The 14,899-nt window shown below is 37.3% G+C and overlaps 1 protein-coding gene across 1 annotated transcript; it reads right to left on the bottom strand.

Moving 5' to 3' along the window:
• Positions 1 to 11,861: 11,861 nt before the first annotated feature.
• On the bottom strand, positions 11,862 to 13,155 carry MARVELD1 (MARVEL domain containing 1). Its single transcript, XM_015824527.1, has one exon. The coding sequence runs from the start codon at positions 13,048 to 13,050 to the stop codon at positions 12,523 to 12,525; it is 528 nt and encodes a 175-aa protein (XP_015680013.1). The 5' UTR covers positions 13,051 to 13,155; the 3' UTR covers positions 11,862 to 12,522.
• Positions 13,156 to 14,899: the final 1,744 nt, after the last annotated feature.

Raw genomic sequence — 14,899 nt, 5'->3', positions numbered from 1 at the left:
TCTTGAGATCCCTGGCTCCAAACTTTCTGATGGTTCCACATCTGCATATGTATAAGACTAACTACTGCCCTGGGCAAAGAGATGAGGCCAGGTTTGGTTTCTGCTTTTCAGAAAATGCTTTTAAAAATCCTTTTGGTGAACAATATCTTTCTTTCTGCCTTTTTAATATTTCCTTCTCTGGGTTAACTTCCCACAATAGTGCCTGGGTTTTCTGTCATTTATGGCGCGGGGTGTGGGGCGGACCTCCTGATTGAATGAAAGGTACGGTTAGAAGAAAAGATTTAGATGACTCCATTTATGCTCACAGCCTTGTGTAAAGCAGCTTCTTTGGAATGTGGTATCTGCCATTAAAAGCCGTTGTAAATAAGATAATTCAGAATGAATGCGAGTTACAGTCATCTGGGCAAAACGTTTTCTAAATTTAAATCCTGTAGTCAAGGTTATTAGAATTAAATTAGAATTGAAATTAGAGTTGACAAAGAAGATATCCAAGTGGTGGTTAGCTTCTGCCTTTTAGCATCAACTGTCAACAGTAAAGGAACAAGCAGTCAAGAAATACGCTGCAGTCTAGCATTCAGCAGAGCAACCACGAAGGCCCTGGAAAAGACTTTAAAATGCTGTGATGTGTCTGTCTTTACAAAGATAAGAATCATGCAAGCCACAGTATTCGCTATGACAGGGCTTTTCAACCAGTGGTACGGGTACCACCTTTGGTATATTGGCACCTGGCAGGTGGTACGCGACCATCCTAGAAAAGTAGTGGGGGAGGGGAATGAGCTGAACCGGTGGCAGCACCGCACAAGCCTGAGCGAGAGATGGCTGGAGCTGCAGGGCTGTCAGGGCTCAGCGGAAGTGCCAGGATCGGCGCCAGGCTCCAGCTGGACCTCGGCACTGATCCTGGTGCTTCTGCTGAGCCCTGAAGAAGCACCAATCAGCTGGAAAGCAGCACTGATCCTGGCACTTCTGCTGAGTCCAGAAGAAGCGCAGATCAGCTGGAATGTTGCAGCATTTCCAGGGTCTTGTGATTTACATTCAGATGCTTGACAACTGATTCATATTTATGAAGGTCACAGTGTCCCAGGGTCATGTGAAGTGACCAAAACCTGCTGCAACCACCCAGCAGACGGGGGGGGGATAAAAACCAAACACCCCCCACCCCACCCCCGCTGCCAATCCTCAACAGAAATGCTCACAACAATGAAAACCTCAGGAGGAAGAGCGCCGCCGGGTGGGTAGGCAGGTGTCTTGCTTGGCTGTGGCTTGGGGGGCACTTTTTTCAGTGCCGTTGTAACTTCGAACAGTCACTAAGTGAACTGTTGTAAGTCGAGGACTACCTGTACTTTATCAAGTTTTTGACACCTTGCTAGGCGACTGGTGGTCCTCGGATGTTGCCATATCCTAAAAGTGGTACAATGGGTGAAAAGGTTGAAAAGCCCTGCCCTATGACACACAAAGCAACACAATCAGAAAAGTCTCACAGGGGTTTTTTAAAAAGGCAATTGGACTGTTTTTTCCTTGAGGAAGATGTTTCACTTCTCATCCAAGAAGCTTCATCCATTCTGACAGGATGGTGGGGATGATGGAAATATTAGTTCTGAGAAGATGCGGGGGGGGGGTGAGAGGGTGGGAAGGATCATATATTTTTTTGCAGTCATATGGTCGTTAGCACACTCCCTGAGAGCTCTTGAGGCCACTTGGTGGTTTATCAGAAAGGTATTGATGCATTTGAACTTCAGTGTTGGAGAAGACTCCTAAGAATACCATTGGCAGCCAAGAAGACAAACCAGATCAACCCAGAGCTCTCTCTTATGACACAAATAACCAGTCTCAATTTATCTTACTTCAGACACATTATGCAAAGATCCAGCTCTCTACAAAAAAAACTCTAGTGCTGGGAAAGGTGGAAAAAGGACAACCAGCAGCAAGTGTGGCAATGAGTGTACCAGTGAGAGATTTGAAAAAACAGGATAGATCATTATAGAGAAAATATATATGGTCGCTAGGAGCTGAAAACAACTTTTGGCACATATAGTTAAAAAATAATCTGAACAGTATATTGATACAACTTTTTTAAATTTGTTTTTCTTTGTACAAAAAGTCTGATTCTATACATGAATTAATAGACTATATTAATAGCTATATTATAGCTAATTGCTATAATAGAAATGCGTCCTAAATGCAATATTCATTTAGTGAAGAACTGTAAAAAAAATTAAGAGCTGCACCTGAAGACACATGTTCTGATGTTATGCACAACTACCATTTTGGTCAAGTGATTACACTTCTTTATTTAGAAAATGTATAATGAATTCTAATGTCATACAAAGACCAAAGTTCCATTTATGAAAACATTTCCATTGTTTGCCACAGATCTAAAAACTAACATGGGAAAGTGATTATGTGCTGATCACATACTGGTGTATTCTATTGATGCTTCAATAGAAGTTAAGATGATACCCATAGTAATCTTTAAATATTAAGAGAGAATTGTAGTAAAAATGTTGGCATGTTAAGTGAAGTTTCTACCATGTTATATGGAAAGGGTGTTGCTAAATTCAATTCACAAATAACTGAAGTGATTGGATTTTTGCCTAACAACAGAAAAAGTAATTTTTGTGGCATAAGAACAGAAAGTCAAAATATTTTCTGCAGATTGAAAGAAGCAGGCTCTGAAAATGTTAATTTGAATATAATTTATATTTTGCATCAGGGTGGATTTGATTTAAATCAACTTGATTTAAATCATAATTTTTAAAGAGCAGCTATCATCTCTGTCCCGCAGTGGCTCCTCTGGTCGGCTGTTGACTCACCAACAGTCCCATTCACTTTAATAAGATGGCTGGTGATGTTGCAGTGACACAACAAGGTGAGGGACATAGCGGGCAGCAAGTGAGTCGATGCCTGCTAACAGGCGCTGCCATGATGGATCTGAAATGACAGGTGCTCTTTAAATGTAAAGACTCATTCTTGCTGGTAGTTAGAATCCTTAATATTATTATTTGCAAACAAAATGAAGGTTTCCTATTTAGAATAATAATCTGTCAGGTTAGTAAAACAGTGATATCAGAACTGATTTTAGGTTAATAGGTTAATCACACATAGTTGGAGAACTACTCAAATTCTTTTATTTAATTAAAACACTTAGAGTCTGGTACAGATGCATTTCTCTCCAAAAAATCATACAGTTTGTAGTGTACATAGATTTGCAAAACAATGGGATAAAGGAATATTCCTGAACCTTTATGATTTATCTCATGGTTACTGTGAAATTGTGTGAATGCATCAATGCAGTGCATGTTATCTCAGCTTGCAGAGCTTGGATTCATTGAATGAGTTTACCAAAAATGTAAATATTGCAGAATATACAACCTCATGCTACATAACTATTCACCATTTCATGCTGAATAAACTGAATTAGTAATGTATCTTAAATAGAAAACTGTATTTATAGATTTTTACTCCAAAAACATTTTATTAAAATAAATTTGATAAAAATAAAAAAGTCCGATTTAAATTTTAAAAAATTCAATTTAAAATTTAAAAAATCCGATTTTTTTATTTTTTTAAAAAAAATCATTGATTAATACATTATCCCTTAAATTAGTCTTTCATTATCAAGATTTACAAGTGCTTCCATATTTATGCTATTACAACCATAACTTTGAAATTTTGTTTTATTGATTTGGAACGTCAACAATTTCTCAGCAAAAGCAATGCTCATTTGGCTTTCTTAATGTCTATTGTCTATCATGTTATATTAATTCATCCATTTTGTTTGTAAACATTGGAAAGGGCTTTGGGCTGTTTTACTCTCTTTTGCTCTCTGTTTTTGTGGACCGGAACACTGGTGTGTGTTCACCACGTGTCACATTTTGGTTTTGTGTGCTGGCAGACAACAACTACTAATACTGTAGTCGACAATAAAACTTAGCATTCACAAGAAAGCCACTAGGTGGTGGTAGAAAACAGACTTTAAACTTTACCGTGAGAGTTTGGAAAGATAGGAAGAAAAGCAGTTTCCTCTGTCAGTAATTATCAATGACTGTTTTTTAAAACATTCAAAATCCATAATGAAAAGTTTACTGCAAGCAACTAGAACCTCAAAAAATATAGACAAACTTTTGCAATTATAAAAAAAAACTGTCCACAGCTATGAGATGAGACCCATAGATAAACTGCCTCAAACCCTTTCTTATCTCAGATTGTCACATGTACAAATTGAGCCAATTCATATGTATAAATGACACAAATAGAAATTGATTTTATAGATTTCAACATTTTTAACATTTCAGTAGTTGGGCCAGGCACTATTAATATCAAGAGCTACCAAGCAGTTTCTATTTCATATTTAAGCCTAAATACTAATTCTAGAAAATTCATTTTCTGTCCAAACTATCTCAGACGTCACACATCAGAGGTTATTCAGTAAATAGGGTCTTATATTTTACAGGAAGCTATACTAGTAAGATTATTAAGCAGTTGGTATGTGAGCCTTTAGAAAAGAACATCTTGCCTGGCAGCATGGGTTTATCAAGAGTAAATTATGTCAAACCAATCTAAATTTCTCTTAGATTCAGAAACCAATTAAGAGTATGTAGTACACACAGTATACCTCCTATTTAGCAAAGCATTTGATATTCCATGATATTTTAATAGAAAATATGACAAAATATGAGTTGGACTATGCTATCATTAGATGGATATATAGTTGGTTTAATAATCATAACTCAAAAGCATGTTGATGCTCGGCATCAAGCTGGAACAAAGTGTTGAATGAGAAACTTCTGTTTTAGGTCCTGAGCTATTCAACATGCTTAAAATGATTTGCACGGCGAATTAAAAAATACAATTATCAAATTTACAGAAGATACAAAGATAACTGAGATAGCAAATAGCTCAGAAAACTAATTCAGAATAATTTTTGAAAACTGAAACAATGGATAGAAAATAGCAAGTCACCTCTAGACAATGTATGGCACATAAATTTCAAGAGACACGTGCAAAATCCTATGGGATGAAAAATCAAAGACACAATTATAGAATAAAGGAAGCAGATTAGGCAGCAGTACATCAAAAAGATTGTGATATCTTGGTGGATTACAAGATGAATATGAACCAGTAGTGTAATAGAGCTGCAAAACAAACACCAAATTTAATCTTAGCCTACATCAATATACTATAATTAAAGAAACCATATGAAAAGATGTCTTTGTTCCTCTGTTTTGCATTAGTCAGACTGCACCTAGAATAGAACATATAGTTCTGAGTATTGCATTTTAGGAAGAACATTGGTAAACTGAAGGGGGTCAAAAATAGATCTATCAAAATGTTAAGGGACCTGGAAGAAAAAAAATTAGAAATAGTAGGATGCATTTGTTATGTTTTGCCTTGAAAAACAGGGTAGCTCTCTTCAAGTCCTTGAAAGTCTATCATGGAGAGACCAGGGGCACTGCTTAGTTCCAAAAGACTGGATAAAAAAGTGGGTTAACATTACAAGGAAGGAGAGTTAACAATATGAGTTTTTTAACAGACTGCTTTGGGTGGTGGCCTGTCCCTGGCTATCTATCAAAGATGCTGTTGAGGTCAATGTCTGCATTATATAGAGGGCTGGCCTAAATGATCTTTCTAACCCTTTCCAAGCCATAATTGCCCAATTCATCCTCTCTTACTGCCATATTTTTTACCAGTTACCAGTTATTTATCTGCAATAAATTAGGCCACCTAAATTAGAAACAACCTAGGTGACTAGGTTTAGGTCTTAGACTGGAAAAGTTGATAAACATTTATCTACCAACTAGAGGGGATCAGCACTGTAGATATTGATCAATAATATTCACTCTAGAGGCCTTCATCTTACAATGGATTAATTCAGAATTCTTTTCTTTTTCTGTAGGACCTTAACATATTAAGTCCTGATTGTTTAAATTTTGTAAGGCATTCTGTTACTTATGTGAGAGCTAGCCTATGAGTTTTCTTGGAGTTTTGCTGTCCCCTACTTTACTATATGGTGTTATTGTTGCTGTCAGAACCCTGAAAAGTAACTTGTGTGCCCTATAATAAGTTTCAGCATTTCCTCATAATGGCTCAAGTACATTCCTGCTGTAGTGGTCCCTTCCGTTGAGTTATTCCATGGTTTTTGTCAGTTCCTTTTTCCTTGCATAAAAGCTCTTCTTATGCAAAAAAAACAACTCTTTCAGCTTTGTCCAAGATGTCTTAATGCTCTTTCATGCATGGTTTTCCTATATGAATCCTTCACTCTATCCTAGAAGCTCACTTCCCACTGACTGTCAGGAAGTATTACAGACTGAGTCTCATTCCTTTCTTCACTGTCTGGGCTTGTCTACTGATTAAAAAAAAATAGTTTTGACAGGCTGTTGCAGGATTAAAATAATACTCGGAGGGAAGATCTGAAGCTTGAATAATTATTGCTGTCTTCACAATGACATAGGGATATAATTTGGAGTGCTCTCATTATAGAATACTTCTGTGAGTGTCCACAAAGCATATATCTGTGGAGATTCTCAATCATCCAGGTCATGGTTATCCCCAAACGTGTTTTTCAAAAAACAACTTTCCTAGTTTTTTCTTGAAAACGCTTTATTTCTCATCCAAGAAGCTTCTTCGGTTGAAGCTTGAAATGAACTGAAGAAGCTTCTTGGATGAGAAGCTAAATGTTTTCAAGAAAAAACTAAGAAAGTCCAGTTGCCTTTTGAAAAGCACATTCGGGGCACACAGAGCAACAGTACACTCACTGTGATCAATAAGACTGTATTTGCCTGTTTCTCTCTGCATAAATACATGTTGTAAAGCATGAAGATTTAACAGCTAAAATGTATTATTTTAATTAGAAATGTGAACAATCTCATGAGTTGTAGTACATACAAAAATATTCCTCAGAAGGAAGTATTCACTCTACTTGAATATTTTCCTCATTCTCTGATTGCCCTGTATTATCTACTCACAAACAATGATCACAACTGATCTTGTTATTATAACATTATCACTTCCTTGAGTAAAATTACCCTAGTGCTCCTGAAAATGATCTCACTTCCACTGCTTTGAAAAGGCTTGAACTATAAATTCCACTTTCTGTGACCATCTAGCCATAATCTACAGCACACCAGAAAGTTTGATCAAAGTGGGGTTACCAGCATTTTATTCTGGCATTGTTACGTGTGGACTGGTTTCTATCATAAATGAGGAGTGTAAAAGTTCATCAGCATGCAGTGCTGTAACTTACATTCTGAGCAAGTATTGTTGGTTTTGCTTCAAATTATTATGCTTTTGCTGCTTATATTATTCATCCAATTTAAAGCAGATCCTGTCATCATAGTCCAACATATTTATATTGATAGAAAATAACTTCCCATTTCTGCTTTTCCTCATTACTAATGACTACAATCTTCACTGCCACTTAACTAATTTCTATAATCTATTAGAACTGTTTTCAGCATCAAAATATTTCCTTTAAAAAAACATCACTGAGTACCCTGAATGTTTAAAGTAATATATATTGAGATTCATCTCTATCTAACAGTCAATAATTTATTTAATTTATATCCCACCTTTATTATTTTTATAAACAATTCAACGTGGCAAAAATATCTAATATTCCTTTCTCCTATTTTTCCACAACAACCCAGTTATCTGGCTGCATTCAGTTATATCTGTGACATGCAATATTCTATTAAATCAGTTTCTTGCCAACTTAAAATGAAGTAATGGCAGGAAAAACCAATGTTTCTGAGTAAATTAGTAACATGAAGGTTGTGAAATCTGTTGTGGCATTTCTCCAATTTGGTCTGTGATGTTTCAGCTTTTGGGCCAAAATCAATAAAAACTATAAATGTCAAGGATCTTTCTTTCCTGGTTATGAGCAAGTGTGAGTCAAAAGCACTGTATTATATTCCATCCACATCAATTTTTTACACATTTGTCTTTCTAAAAAAATGGTTATGCATTGGCAGATGATCCATCTATTAGTAACATCCAATCATTTATTTCAAAAGTAAAGTACCATCTGGAAGATAGCACTATAGGAGTTAATACTTAATTGCAGGACTAACGTGGCCAAGGAGGATTTAAGAGGTTAAGATAACAGTTGATGACAAGTCTCGCATACCCAGAGAGAAGTTATCACAAAATCATTAAGTTCATGAAAGATATACATTGTTCATACAGTCTCCAAATCAGATTTCTTCCTTTATGTCTTAACAGTATCTAGAACACCAACCTTGCAGGAATAAGGCACAGGGCCAATCCTAGCATTAAGTAACTAAGACAGAAATCTCAGGCAGTATACATTGGTGCTGTGGAATTTAGCAAATTCTAAGTTATTTAATCTATAATTGCTGTTTTTTACAGCCAAAGATAAATGAGTTGCTTCTTACCTACTATTACCCACATTGCCCCTCATCTCTCTCTAAGTTATATTTTCCTTGTTGTCATACTTATGTTTCTCCCTTTTTCCTGCCTGGATTTGAAGAGGAAAATGCATATATGTTTAAAACAGAGTTATTTAACAGATTATGATTATTATACACAATTTTATTCAGAATCTCAGATAATTACAGAATTAAGGAAAGGATCTGGAATGTAATCTTTATCAAGACAGAATACATCTAGAATTTGATGCAGGAACAGAAATCTTTGTGTAAGGACCAAAGTGGAACTTTTAGAATGTAAGGGGAAATTATCCAAATACTCCTAAATATTTAATCTATCTTATACAGCTTGCTTTCCATCTCCTCTTACTGAGAATGCCTTTGTCCAGATTTTATGTCCAAGAATAATCTATTGTGACATGAGATGGTCCAAACGTAATGGGTGTTATAGCCATTCCCAGATATATTGCACATTGGTGAGAGCATGTTAACAGTAGCTAAAAGTGGCAACAACGCTTCCCCTTGCTCTTCCCATCCCTAGTAGATAGGATGGCACAGCAATCCTCCATTGATGGGCTGCCTGTAGCATAGAGCCAAATTGCCCTTGGGTTCAGCATGCCTGAAGATTAGGGCTCCATACAGAACAATTTCCTCATGCCTACAAAAAAAAAGAATCCACATGAAAATTATCAGCCTCACTGATCGTATCTATCTCCTCCTCCTAGAATACTGTCAGGCTGCCATGCCCTCCCATAACTCTTGGTATGGGCATTTGGCTCTTTCCCAATAGCCAATCAATTTCACCTTGCGTGAAGACAGGTAATGTCCCATTCTTCCTTTCTTCCCCCTCCATTGCTGCATAAATAGCAAGACTATTATATGCAACTAATAGCCTGTCCAAGGACAAGGATGCACCTGAATAGCTGGCTTTGGGCAGAATTTTTCTTCTACAAAAACAATATAGGATAATGTTTAAAGTATTGAACTTAGATTGAGGAAGACCCAGGTTCAAGTTGATAACGCAGCCAAATTAATTCATTAGATTACAGGTAGTCCTCAACAACTATTTGTTTAATGACTGACGTTACAGTGGCACTAAAAAAAGTGACTTATGACCAGTTTTCAAACCTACAACTGTTGCAGCATCCCCATGGTTATGTGATCAAAATTTGAGAGCTTGGCAACTTCTGACAAGGAAAGCCAATGGGGGAAGCCAGTTTTGCTTAATGACCACATGATTCACTTAACAACTTTGGCAAAAAGGTCACAAAATGAAACACAATTCACTTAGAAATTGCTTTCTTGGCAATTAATTTTTGGGCTTAATTGTGGTTGCACGTAGAGGACTACCTGTATTATTTAATCAGACCACTCTACCTCATGGGCTAGTTGCTGTGTGGATAAAATGAAGCCACCTTGAGCTCTTAAAAGAGAGGTGGAATATAAATCGAACAAATGTTTTATCCTTCTGGGCTTACAATAGGGCTTTTGACTTTGTTAAAGTGACAATGACAGATATCCTTCCACACTCTTTTTGTCTCTTAAGAATTGGATCTCTCTTCTGTTTGCCTCCTAACTTTCTGTTCAAAAAATACTTCTCTGTCTCCTACATTCAAGGGATCTTACCTCAGGATCGAAGATGACATTGCCATATAAGTCTCTTGGGCTCAGTCTTTACAGCAGCAACACATCCTGGCCGAAGAATCTACAGCTGACTGGGAAGAAGGATGTCTTCTCTTTGAAGTAATCGCCATGGTGCCATTCCTTCATGTTCCAATGTGGGTGCACTCAGGTATGTTTTATTGAGCATGGTAAAAGAGATGAAAATGGCTGGAATCAAGCTTTTCAGTAAGTAGATGAGGTTGATGTGCTGAGGTTCAAGCAGATCAGTCATTCTGAAACCCCTAAAGCCAGTCCTAGGACATCATTGAGTAAGGGGACTATTAAATTGGCTTCTCATTTGCTATTGCCAGAATAAAGTTCCTTTCTAATGAAGATTTTGTCAAGGGAGGGCCAGCTCCACCATTTGCACTATTGGTATAGAAGCACAATAGTTATAGAAATTTGCCAAAGGCAGTCTTGGTAGCTGCTCAGGACATTTGACAAAAAAGCAAAATATTCTGTGTCCAAGAAACATCTGTAATTCAGAGATACTTCTGGGCAAAGAGTAACCATCCATGAACATAATGAAATATTATATGATGTAACTGTTTTTGGACTCTGATTACAAGATTTGAATGAGCACAGGTATCAGGCTGTAATACTGTCCAGGCAGCACTATCATTTCTCCATGAAATTCTGAATCCTGATATTGGATCTCAATACTATCAGGAGCTTTCTGAATTATGTTTCTGTTCAAGAATTCTTGTTGCTATGAAAATGATTTCCCACCCTCTTCCCTTTGGCCAAATTCTGAAGTACTACATATTTATATTCAGAATTTCTCAGGCACTACAAAATTCTACTTTCACTTGCCTCAAGTTGAATTGAGTATAATGTTTATGCAAAATAAATTGCAAATGCTTCCAGATTATAACAAAAATATATAATGCCCTATCATCAAAGGAGCTACACCACACATGGAACCTGGAAAATAGTGCTATCCCTTGCTAGTCAGACATCTTTATTGAGATCCAAATTCTCAGTATTTTTAGAAAGTCTGTATAAAACAGAGGCTTCAGGAAGTAAACTTGGAAAGCCTTATTTCAAGATACCTGTTTTTGAAAAAATATCCTGCATAAAATTAAAGCATATAAGGAATTAACTAGAGAAAATTTATAATTCACCCTAATTCCAAATGTATCTTTAGCTAATTATCAGTAACTCCTTTCCATTTCCAGGTAGGGCCTCTGCTCCCTATCTTTTGCCCCATTACTGTGAACATTACCTCCTATTTATAATGATTGGTTTGCTGTAAAGGGGCTTCCAAATCTGGTACTCTCAAGAACATTGGACAAAAATATTTCTACAATTCTCTTCAGATGGGAAATAGAATCCCCGCTTCTGAAGGAAACAATTTTAGGGAAGGGCTCTTTAATGCAGAATATGGACTGAGAATTCATCAAAGTTAAATAATAATATATACAGCAACATCTATGGGGCAAGATCACAGAAGGTTTTATTTGAGCAATTCTTTTGTGAATTGAAACCCATAAGACTGGTATTCATTCATGGAGGCAGAGCTTAGTTCTGGGACACATTAAACAATACCCATAAATAAAAATAATTTCTGAGCATATTCAATACGTACTATTTTTCTAAATTTAATTAGCATACATCTGGGATTAAAAATCGGCTCTTTCAATTAGAGGGTACACAGTTTCAGATGGCAGGGGCCTTCATCCCAGTGGTGGGATTCAAATATGTGAACAACCGGTTCTCTGTGTGGATGCCGCTTCCGGAAGTCCATTCTGGGCCTGGGCAACAAAAAATTAGCTACCGTTTCTGCCAAACTGGTGCAAACTGGCTGAATCCCACCACTGCTTCATCCCTGTTTTCTGAAAAACCCGTTACCATAATCATGCTACAAATGCTATCAGGGGTGTATTCAAAAGTTTAAAAGTTTACAGTAAATAATTATATATAAATATCTGTTTAAAACAGAATATTCCTAGGTAAAACAACAACAGCAAAAAAAACCTCAAGAAGCCCATAGGATATAAAATCTGAACATTTCATTTCTAACAATCAAAACAGGATAGCATGAATAATAAAAACCAATATTGTATAACAGAAGGTGATAATACTGAATTCTTCCTATAGCAATCAGATATATTGGAAGTATAGATCAGGTCAAAACTTCCCAGACCCATCAAAATCCTCCTGCCAAAATGAAAGAAGACAAGAGACAGAGAGAGAGAGAAAGCAATCCACAATCTGGTTCCCAGGTGTTCCTACTAAAATGCATCACTTTTAGCTTCTGGGTCATGACAGTATGCATCCAACTGTGGATGAAAAGATCAGTCATCTGGAGGTAAGAGCATTCATAATTGTCAGGAAAAAAAGAGGGAATGCATCAGGTTTTCCTTAGGAAGGTGACAAAGCATCTGGAGCAAGATATCTATAGGCTAATTGTATGCTAGGCTTATCCATCTATTTGAATAAAGTCTGTTTGTACTTCTTGAACTTCTTGCATCTATCAGATGATATCATGGTGCCCCTGGAAACGCCGTACCAAGCAGTAGAGTCCCGAGAGCAAGTACAGGAAGGCAGTTATACCAGCAAAGACAGCAGCGGTTAAGTAGGCAGTGTAACTGCAGGGCTGGCTGTAACCTTTCAGGGTACAATAGCTGATGCTCCGCGCCTTGTAGCCTATGATACCTGCAGCAGCCGTGAAGAAAATCACTCCAAGCAATAAGTCATGCAGAATGTTTGTTAGGAGCCAGCGGGTCCCCAGCACAGGCATCAGAGTCCATCGGCCCAATAAACTGAGCCCAAAGAGAGCCAAGGTAAGAAGCCACACCAGGACTGCTGCAAAAACTGCAAAGTAGGTTGCGCCTTCATACTTGTGCGCCGCTAAAGTTACCCAGCAGACAGCACCCAACAGCAGCTGTGCTATACGCAGCCCTCCTAACAGGCTTCGTAGGAAGGGCCTATTCAGGCTCAGAGATTCTCTAGATGCTGGACACGGGGGTGGAGGTGAGGAAGGGGGTGGTGGAAGAGGCATGTTATACCACTAGGTCCTCCGCAGCTCTTGTCTCCTCTGGTGCCTTCTTCAGCCGAGCAAATCTCACTCCCCTCTTAGGCACTTCCTCTGTCTGCAGCTGCCAAACATCTGCAGCTTAGCAGTTGTTCCTACACTAGGGCCTCTCAATTTCCTGTTCTAGCTCTCCCTTTCCCACCCTTGCCCCTCCTTTTTTTGGAACTTATTTCATTTCTCCTTCCTCTTACTAACAACTCCCTCCCTCTCTCCATTGCTCCGGTAGCTCTAGCCAAGAACTTAAAAAAAAATCTGAAAGCTGCCTTTTTTAGAATTATAGTTTCCTTAGCTCTATTACTACTTGGGCCAACAAAGCTCTGCCAAACCAAAAAGAAAACATGGACTTTGCAGACATCAAGTTCAGTTCCTCCCTTCTGCATGGAGAAGGGCCAAGTGATAGTCACTCATTAAACTCCCTAGAACAAAGAATTTGAAGATGTAAAGCTAAATGTACAAATAGTTTCTTCATTTGTTGCTCTGGAATTTAAATTCTGTTGCATTCTTCTTTAGATTGCAGAGAGGCAACTTTTGATTTTGAACAAGCATAATCCTTAGAAGATCTTTTAAGCCTTCCCTTCTTTTTGCTGTAAGCAAAACTTTTATCAGTCTCAAACTAAAACTGATCTAATCACATCCGTAAATAATTTGAAAACCACTCCCTTTTTGTTGAACTAAGAAGCTGTAGCATGAGGGACTTGGAGCTGTCCACCAACGCATACTGTAACTGCAATGACTGGAGTAAATTTTGGATTTATAGTCCAATGCAAGTTACCTTTAAGTCAGGAAAATAAATGCTCTGTATAGCAACTTCAAATTTTGATCAAGGAATTCAAGCTGGCAGGATCCAGGAGAACAGCCTTTTCTGCTATGGTGCCTCTGGAATATCATGCCTACCCAGGTGAAATCCACACTCACCTTTTTGGCCTTGAAAAAAAAAAGGCTTGGAGGCTTGGCTCTGCCAACTGCCTGGAGCCCCAATGGGGGAGTGGCATCCTGGAGGTTGTTAATGGATTAAGACAAATCCCACCTCTTCCCCATGCAAATTTTGCTCCCTTCCTTTCAGCTTGGACAATTACATTTTAAATGTATGGTCTTTATTGTTTTAATGTTTATATGATATTTTTATTGAATAACTTTAAGTCGCCTAGATTCACTTTGGTGAGATGGGTAGCATAGAAGTTTAATAAATAAAATGAATCCCAGATGAATTCCAGTTCAACTAAACTCCTTTTTTGCTGTAAATTTCATAATCTGTCTACTATGATGTATTTTAAATTCTGTTTCAGACTAGTTCACTTTTAATTAATTTCCACAACTGAACCTTTCATTGACATAAAAGAGCTTATTCTTTGTATCATTGTAACTTAATTTTGGTTTTTATATGCTGTTGCAACAAAGAAATTCTCATGTGCTGCATGTAGTTAAATATCAAAGGTAATTTTGATATGTGCGATCAAATCTGTGCTGACTCTTAATGACTACATAGAATCTATGTTTTGTTGTTTTTGTTTCCTTTTTGGCTTTTTGAATGTTTCTTTTGAGTGGTATGTAGATGTTGTTTATCTCTATGTGTCTGTTGATGGTTGACTTGCCTGAATGACAGGCTTCCAGGAATTTTTGGACTATTTGATTTGATATATGTTTTCAATACTATATGTGGAAAATACCAAGAGTAAGTGACTTAACAGTAAAAACTGTCCTTAAGCTGAGCTTTCAGTTTTTACTGTTAAGTCACTTACTCTTGGTATTTTCCACATATAGATACGAAAACATCATCTATCAAATCAAATAGTCCAAAAAAGTTCTGGAAGCCTGT

This window comes from Protobothrops mucrosquamatus, unplaced genomic scaffold (genome assembly GCF_001527695.2).
Source record: "Protobothrops mucrosquamatus isolate PMUCROS unplaced genomic scaffold, P.Mucros_1.0 scaffold2271, whole genome shotgun sequence".
Lineage (NCBI taxonomy): Eukaryota > Metazoa > Chordata > Lepidosauria > Squamata > Viperidae > Protobothrops > Protobothrops mucrosquamatus.
This window is presented reverse-complemented; position numbering and strand designations above follow the sequence as displayed.